General features: G+C 35.4%; 1 protein-coding gene across 1 annotated transcript; it reads left to right on the top strand.

The window, feature by feature from the left end:
* The first annotated feature begins 1,504 nt into the window (after window positions 1-1,504).
* Window positions 1,505-3,207, top strand: LOC133833043 (uncharacterized). The gene is made up of 3 exons (XM_062263304.1): window positions 1,505-1,937; window positions 2,061-2,569; window positions 2,749-3,207. Exons 1-3 carry the CDS (start codon window positions 1,505-1,507, stop codon window positions 3,205-3,207), a joined length of 1,401 nt encoding a protein of 466 aa, XP_062119288.1.
* The last annotated feature ends 6,693 nt before the right edge of the window (window positions 3,208-9,900 follow it).

Raw genomic sequence — 9,900 nt, 5'->3', positions numbered from 1 at the left:
CCTACAGTCGGATCTGCGGCGACGTCCTTCTCCATCACCGGCGACGTCCTCCATCTCCGGCGACGAACTTCTCCATCGTCCAAAGCATCCAAGAAAACCAGGTTTGTAAAAATCTTGCTCTGTCAAATACTATATTAATCTAATTTTATTCAACTTAATATCTATTAAATTCCTAATTCTTCTACATAATATAGAACCATTGATTTCATATTTTTCTCATACCTATTTTACAGATTATAATGGTAATCATGAAGTTCATTATGTCCATTTTAAAAAAAAAACATAATAATTAACTTGAAATTTGAAAAAAATAATTAAACCTACTAATATGGTTATATTGATTGACCAAAAATATACAAAAAATAAGAACTGTGATTATTTTAGATTCAACTTTGTCTTTGCAATTAAAAAAAACATTTCATATTGGTCTGAATTCTAATTGTCAAAACTTTCAGTAACAACAAAGTAACTAGTTACCTTGAAAAACTGTCATATTTTCCAATTAAGTTTTCCAGTGAAGTATGTAATTGCAGACTACAGTAACCAGTTACCTTCACCAGTTACAACCAATTAACTACTTAAAAATTTACAAAATATTACAGGGATGGAAAATACTACTTCTTTGGTTCAATTTGGAGGCAAGTGGAATGAAAAAAAATGAGTACGAAGGGTACACAATGACTGGAATATTGATTCCACCAAATTGTTCTCTTGACAACTTGGTGAATTTGGTAAAACAGGAGATAAAGGAAACAAGAGCAAGCATTAAATTTTATTATCAAGTAGCCAAAGGAACACCACCAATGAAGATTGAATTAGACAATTCAGTGTTGTTCTACTTGGAAATAAAGAAAAAAGTTGCAGAAAAAATAACAGACTTACCATTGTGTGTGAATATAGTTCAAGAATCAAGTGAGGAAAATAATCTTCTTCAGCTATCAAATCAGAAAGCTACAGCACAAGAAATGGAGGTGGGAACATTATTAATGCAAGCAAACAAAGCTTCCATCAATGAACATATGTTACTTGAAGAAGGAATGTCAAGCACAACAAATGAGGGAATCAATGTGGCATACATACCTCACCTTGTTGAAGAAGTAGCTGATTTTATAATTGAAGACAATTCAAAAAGAAAAAAGAGATTGGAGGAAATTGAAATAGTAATATCTGATTACAGAGTGAACAAAATAGAGCAAGGACAAGAACACAATCAAATCAGCTCTTAGGTACCATGCAATGCTACATAACTTTCAGTTCAAAACAAAAAGATCAGAACCAAGAGAGTACCTGGTTACCTGCGCAGATGACACATGCAGCTGGTTTGTGAGAGCTTCTAAATACAGAAATCAAGATTTATTCAAGGTACGAAAATGCATTCCAAATCATACTTGCTTTGTTGAAATTGTTATGGAGGATCATAGGCAAGCAAAAAAGCATCATAATTGGGGAATTAATAAAGAATAAGTACAAGTCAGTCAAAAGAAATTATACTCCAAATGACATCATGAATGACATGAATGATGACTTTGGAGTAACCATGGGATACACAAAAGCATGGAGATCAAGAGAAAAAGCTTTGCTTCTAGTAAGAGGGAACCCTGATGATTCATGTCAAAAGTTGCCAATGTATCTTCACATGTTGAAGCAAGCAAATCCAGGAACAATAACACATCTACTCACAGACAATGAAGATAGATTCAAATACTTGTACATAGCTTTCTCCAACTCAATCAAAGGTTGGAGATACTTAAGGCCTATCATTGTTGTTGATGGAACTTTCTTAAAAAATGCACATGGCGGCACCCTATTTTCAGCATCAACATTAGATCCAAACAACAACATTTTTGTCTTGGCTTTTGGAATAGCAGACTCAGAAAATGATAACTCTTGGCTTTGGTTCTTCTCTAAACTGAGAGACACATATGGAGAACCCGAAGGTATGGTAGCTTCAATTAAATCATATGGTTTACATATAAAAAGGAAATGGTTACCCAAAACCAATACACAAATACATGCTGTTTCATTTAGTATCTTATAAAAGTAACTGGTTACCTTCACAGAATTGGCTATTGTTTCTGACAGACACAAAAGCATAGAGAATGCAATACATATATTGTACCCAAATGCGTTCCATGGAGCTTGCATGTATCACTTGCACAATAATTTGAAAAGCAAGTATGGAAACCATGGAGAAGAGCTACAAATGAATTTCATTGCAGCAACAAAAGCATACACAAAAACAGAATGTGAACACTACATGAGAAGCCTTGATAGACTTGACAGACGCATTGGACCCTATTTAGAGAAAGCCAAATATGAAACTTGGGCAAGATCATACTCACCAACAAAAAGATACACCATGATGACATCCAACATCGCAGAATCGCTCAACGTTGCACTAAAAGCTGCAAGAAATCTCCCTATTGATATTTTGGTTGAATGTCTTAGAAGTTTGGTTCAAAAGTGGGTTTGGAACAATTCAAATAATGCAAATGGAACATTCACAAAAGTGTCTACAGCAACAGAAAATGAATTGAGACATGACATTGTTTCAAAAATGAAGTATGAGGTATGCAACTAAACTTATTCTTACTATTCTTTATTCTGTCAATATATGGTAACCAGTTACCCTGTGTAACAGCAAAAACAAAACAATAAACTAAACAGAGTGGGAACAGGATACATTCAATGTTAATTGTACATAAATGTTTATTATTTTATTTTAATTCATCACAAAACTATTTTCAGGTCTTTCCTTTCAACCCAATAGAATATCAAGTTCGTGATGAAAAGGGGACCAATTTCACAGTAAATATACACAATAGAACTTGTACATGCAATAGGTTTCAAGAAGATGAAATGCCTTGTGGGCATGCAGTAGCTGTAATTGCAAAGAGAAACTTGGGAGTATATGATTACTGTGCAAAGTTTTACAAAACAGAAACTTTGAAAGCAATGTATGAAGAAAATGTTCATCCTTTGCCCCATAAAGATGAATCGAATCTCCCACAACAATTAGACATAGTGGTGCTACCTCCAAAGGCAACAATCCCTGCAGGAAGACCAAGAAAGAAAAGAATAAGATCAAGAGGAGAACCCAAAGTGATAATCACCTATGGTAAATGTGGCCAACCAGGACATAACAGGAAGACTTGCAGGAATCCACCAATTGACAAGGTAAACAAGCAGAAAAAACAAAAGTCATAGATTGATATATTACAGCAAAACAACCATATCATAGCTTCATTTATTAAATGATTGACTTTCATATTCATACATTGTTATTGAGTATTATAATAACTCTGTTACAAATTCAAATAAATTGAATGATTACACAAAGCAAATAAGATTCCCTTTATAATAAATTGTTGGTTTTTTGTTGATATCTGTCAAATATTTATGCAACCAACACCATGAAAACATGGTTTTTTAAAATTAAACATAATATTCTGGGTAAGGTAACCAGTTACCACTTTGTATATAATACGATGACCGAGCTGGGCACCTGGTTATTATATCTCAATTGATTTGTATATCACAGTTACTTTAAAAAAGTTGAATATTATTATATATAATTATTAAACATGAAATACAAAAACAAAATAAAAACAATAAAGTAGGTACTTTGATCTAACATTTTCCACAAAAAAAAAAAAAAAAGAATATCAAAATCAACAAACACCAAAAGTAACTAGTTACCCCTTGTATAAAAGACAAAGACTAAACTAAGCACCTGGTTACCATTAAAATATCTCAGTTGCTTTAAAAGTAGAATATTTATAAAATATAATTATTAAATATGAAATACAGTAAAAAAACAAACAAGAGAAACTGGGTACTTTGCTCTAAAAATGATCACAAATAGCAAAAACATCAAGCACCAAAAGTACCCAGCTACACTTTTGTATATAAGACAAACACCAAACAAAGTACCTGGTTACCATTAAAATATCTCCGAAAAACTAAGTAAATATATACAAATAAATAACACGAAAAGATCAAAAGATATATATAATGTCCTTAAGTAACCAAGGTCTTACAATAGTACCAATTTAACATCAAACTAACTATTGGTAATCATTTCCAAAAGTCAAACATCTTTTTCCCAAAGATGATCTGATTTAGAGTATAGACAAAATAAAAAAAAAGTGTAATATCCTTTCCTAAAGCTTCCTAAATAACCTATGCAGTAGTCTTAAGAGAACCTATGCAGCAGTCTTCCTCCTCTTCTGCTTCCTATCCAAAAGCTTTTCAGTAAAATCATCGCTAGTCAAATATCCATCTTCTTGTTTCTTCTTCCCATGAAAATACAAGCTAACAGCAATGTAACGCCCCAACTCCAGGGACCGCTACAGTGCACATTGCAAACAGTGCTAAACTCGCTAATCGAGTCGTTTGGCCATAAACGTGTAACTAAGTATGATTAGCGGTTTAGGGGTTAAAAACTTTGGTTAAGGTATAACGTTTCACTAGAACGTTTACTGTATACATTGGGATCCCAAAAATATAATTTCAGAGTTTATTACAATAAAGTGTTTACAACAGGCCGTTCTAAGCGGTAAAACAGGGTTCAGCCCTAGTTCCACTTTCAAACCTCGCCCAAGTATTGGTCGAGCAGCTGCATATGTACACGTCATCACCTAAGCTCTCCAACTCAAGGATGGTCCAACTTCCTCTTGTCTTTACCTGCACCACAAAGCACCCGTGAGCCGAAGCCCAGCAAGAAAACTCATATGCTCATAAACAGTCATATCATGATATCAATTCATATCTGGCATGCCTAGCATTCATAGCTCTTCTCAGCATGCAAATGAGTTCAAACAAATGCTGGGGTATCCAGGACAAGAAGTCCTGGCCTTCTGATTGGAGGACTATCGAGTCAATCCTAATCAAATGAGTGTCGTAACACTGGAGGTTCTGATAAACCATGCTGAGTGACCGACAAGCGAATCACTAACTCAAGTGAAAGGGTGGCTGTTGGGTAAGCCTCTAACCTTCAATAGGTTCTAATAAACCATACTGAGTGACTGACAAGCATGTCACTAGTTCAAATGGAAGGCTGGCTGTTGGGTTAGCCTCTAACCTTCAACAGGTTCTGGTAAACCATACTGAGTGACCAACAAGCAAGTCACTGGGGCCTCAGTGCCCAAGCCATGCATATGATGATCAAAATGATCATGCAGAGCCCGTAGCTCTGATCAGATGAGTGAATATCACTTGAGGTCCTGGTAAACCATACTGAGTGACTGACAACCAGATCACTAGGGGCCCAGTGCCCACTTCCTGCAATGGCTCTACATGACTAGCCTTTAGCTAGATAAATGCTTGTTTATATTCATCGAACTTGAGGTCGGTCCTGCATTAATGCTTTTGGAGTCATTCAATGCAGAGGGTCGATTAGGTCCAATCGACATAGCTTGTACTACTCACTAGGGTTGTCATGACTAGTGAGTTAGCACAATGTGACCAGTGCCCAGTACCACTGCCGAACCTGACTAATAAGTCACAACTTCACAGTTGATACTAGCACCTTTGCCAATTCTGACTAATTAGTCAGAGCCATGCATGAGTAAGCAGTGCTATCAATGAGTATCATATGTCAACTATCCAAGAATAGGGCATTCAGCATGCTTACTAAACAGTTGCTAGCATAATTATGATCACGCACAAACACAGAGACTCAAGCTATGACCAATCTCATATTCATCATTCATGGCATGCCCTAATCATATGTTTCTCGTGCATTACATGCATCACACTTAATCATCCAGCATGCCTCAATAATAACCATATGCAAATGGGCAAGATTGCCAAGCATTCATTATGCTATCCATGTTTACATTTAAACATCCAACATGCATCAATCATAGCCATGCATGTCACATATGGGATGCAATTTTCTTACCTTGGGTTCGAGCGAGAATTAATAAAATAAACGACCTTTGAGAACGATCAATCCTTTGGTCCTTTAGCGGTCACCTAGTCATAACCAAATATAGAATCCCATCAATAAAATAAATCATGGAAAGGTTTATAATCTAAAACCTCACTCCCGGGATCCATCCCACACTCTCGGGACTCTCAATCTACCCAAACGGGGTAAAGGAACCAACCCCCGAGCCTTAAAAGTCCCCCCCCCCCCGAGCCCTAAAATATGCTTCCTGGAAAATACACTAGCGCCTAGGCGCTGGGGCGCTGCCCCAAAATCAGAGAGCACCAGAAACGACTCTGCCTAGCACTGGGGCGCCAGGAATGGCGCTGGGGCGCCACCAGCAGACCAGAAACTTTTCTGGTCTTCTCCCCTGCGATTTCCCTTGAAAAACAAACCTCCAAATCAATCTCAAACATCATCAAAACATAAAAACTCAACCCCCAAACCTCATCTACATCACACTCTCAACAAAACCCAAGCAACCACACTCAAGAACTTCCATTAATTCTCATAACTAACATCTCAAATTCCCAACTAAAAACTAACTTGAAAAACAGAGTAAAGCTTAAGTTCTTGGGTGAAACCTTACCTCAAGTTGGATTTGAGTCCTCTTCAATGATTGAACTAAGTTCCTAAGCTCCCACCTTTGATCTCCTAGCTTGGTTCTTCAAGTTGGCTTCAAAAATTCCAAAGAATGGAAGAGGAGAAATGGTGTACGGGAAGGAGGAAAGGATGAGGATGATGATGCTCTGTTTTTATTTTTGTTTTCTACAGCCATCTAATTGATATATATCCTAGGGGTGAAAAGACCATTTTTCCCCTAGGTCAATTTAAAGCTTCTAAATACTCCCAAGGGTAAAACTGTCATTTCCCGCCTATCTCGTTAATTATAGTTAACACCCTCCATTTCCCGTTATTCTCAAAATTATCAAATACCAATAAATCATATCCCATTACCCTTTAACTCCCGGTAATGTTCTAATCATCAAAATGACCCCGAGACTCACCCCAAGCTTCGAACTTAATCCCATTATGACTAGACCGAAAACTTGCATTCCCATGATCGTCTCATGTCGAATGGCTCAAACCAATCCACATATCGTGTGGTAAAATTATAATTCACCCATATGCATAAAATTACACAATCACGCCCCCAACGACCAAATTACCAAAATGCCCTTGCATGTAAAATATGAGCCCATATGCATGCATTCACCATCATATAATAATATAATTCACATAAACATGCATATAATCATGAAACATCATAACAAATCAATTATGGCCCTCCCGGCCTCCTAATCAAGGTCCTAAACCTTATTAGGAAATTTGGGGCATTACAAGCAATGTCTTGGCGAAGCAACTTAGCATCAATTTCTTTTGGCATCTCATTTTCCTTTCCAAGAATTAATTGCTTGGCAAAATACGTTGTAAAAATTCCACAGTCGCTGCAATATTACAAACACATAAAAAACTAAGAACATAAAAACAAAACCAGCAACAAACAGGATAAGAAAACTTAAAAAAAAAAACTCACCATTCAACTTGTTGAGGAACGCCTCTAGCAATACTCAATTGCAAAGCATCAGTCTCAGCAACATCATAAGGACTAATATCAATATTTATGTCACGACGATCATAAAAATCAATCATCTCCAATAGAAGAGGAAGCATTACATCAAATGCTTCAATTACAGGTAAACTCAAATTTTCATGCCTCGCTCGCGACATAGAATCATAAACAATGAGCATCCTCCTCTTTATGTCAAAATGTAGCAAAAGCCAATGAGCAAGATCCTTAACATTAACAGGCATAAGAACATGATCAAGTAGATTCCAGTGAGTACTGCAAAATAATGAGTTGCCCCTCATAATCTTCAAAGCAACACAACTGTCATCAATGTTCAATGTACCACTGCCTGATTTCACAAATTTCTCATACATGAAAACAATGTTTTGGGCAAAACAACTATCAGTAGTAGAGACCCTCCTCATCAAACCTTTGGACAACTTAACCTTTCTCCTCAAATAATACATCATGACATCAATATGCTATATTTTAAAAAATAAATGCTTATAAGACCACTATGTAGAAACCTGTTACCACTTACAACAAAACATAATAAAAAAACAAAGGGTAACTAGTTCCAATCAGCTGCACAACAAAAAATAAAAAGTTTGGGTAACAAGTTACCATCAACTAAACATCAAAATTATACATTCGGGTAACCAGTTACACAAAGCATTGCAACACAAAAAGATGACTGTGGTAACTAGTTACCCCAGCTAAACTACTAGATTATACATTTAGGTAACCAGTTACACATCGTGGAAACACAAAAAAAGACTGAGGGAACTAGTTACCCCCATCAAAACACAGAAATATAGAATTGAACCACATCAAATTTTTTTTTTTTTAAATGAGAAACATAACATAAAAAGAAAAGAAACTCACCGATGAATCAACAAACTGCCCAGGATGATACAAACGGTAGAACCAAGTCTTCTCGTCAATAAAAATGAAAGTGAAATCGATCGATGGCTCAACCTTGTTATCATCATATTTCTTATACCTACAAGACAAAAAAATCAAATAGTATTTAGAAAATAAAACAAACAATTTCACACAAAACCAAAAAAAAAAACAAATTGTACATACTTGTTATTGTGCTTCACTTTAGTTTCAATCCAACTTTGAAACTTAGAAGCTTGTTCTTTAGTGTGATTCTGACCAAGATCATTAGAAAAAGGACATATATTATCCAATACAGTCTTCTTTTTTTTATGTTTACCTTCATCTTCAGAAGAACCAAACTTTGTCATGAAAGGAGACTTGACAACAACACTTGGCTTCGCCTCTCTTTTCTTAGGCAAAATAGCCACAGGATCAGACAACCTTGAAGAATCATAGACAACAATTGACCAATTTCTCTTACCCTCCATATTACTACTATCTTTTGATGGTCTCTCAGTAGACTCATTTATCATCTTCCACATTTCATTTGACACATGAAATGTAGAAGTTGAAGGAGTCGAGCATAGCAATGAGGCTTCATTAGATTGACTCTGCAAAAACAAAAGGGAAAAAATTAAAATTTATAACAAATATAAAAAAAACTACTTCCTTAGACAAAATGTTATTAAAACAGCATACCTTAACAGGAGTAACAAAATTTGAAGCAATCTTCACAGAATGCTCCAAATCGGCCCCCAACTTTTCACCAACTTGAACATCTTGGTATCCCCCCACACAAACATCATCAACATAATCCTGTAGAAAAGCAATGAAATATTTAATCAAGATATACAACAAAATAATATAAGAAAAGACAATTACACAATAAACTATTTACATGAGAAACATGGTCAAAGTTCATTTGATTTTCAGAATCTAAATCTCCACCATCAGTTTTCACAAACACAGCAAACTTAATGTCTACAAGCAAACCAATAGCTGTAGCAAAATCAACTTCAAAAATTTTCTTCAAAGAACCGAGTTCACCAATAATCAACTTTTGCGAAGCTTGAACTACCGTCAACTTAACATGTAACTCCTTGATTTGATCTTGGAGCCCCTTGTTATATTGATCCTACATACAATTTAACAAGATAACAAAAACATTAAAACATAATGACATATAAAAAGGGTTTAAAAAAAATAAAAAAGGAAAAAAAAACAAACCTCCAAACACTTCTTTGGAAGAAAGAGTCCAGGCCTCAACAAAGGCATCTCCGATAGGGGAATGTCATCACCTATAGGTGGTGGTGTTGGACAGAATACACTTTCAAATGATAAATTTTTCAATATACCCAATTTCTTTTCTTCCGCATTAGGAACGACAATATTGACATCAAATTGCATTAAATTTTAAAAAATTGAATCAAATAAAAATAACATGAATAGCAACAAAAAGTTATAAAAATGAGAAGTAACTAGTTACTTACAAATATAACAGATATAAAAAAAC

This window comes from Humulus lupulus, chromosome 4 (assembly GCF_963169125.1).
Source record: "Humulus lupulus chromosome 4, drHumLupu1.1, whole genome shotgun sequence".
In the NCBI taxonomy this organism is placed as follows: domain Eukaryota; kingdom Viridiplantae; phylum Streptophyta; class Magnoliopsida; order Rosales; family Cannabaceae; genus Humulus; species Humulus lupulus.
The sequence above is the reverse complement of the archived record's forward strand: the minus strand, read 5'-3'. Positions and strand labels throughout refer to the sequence as shown.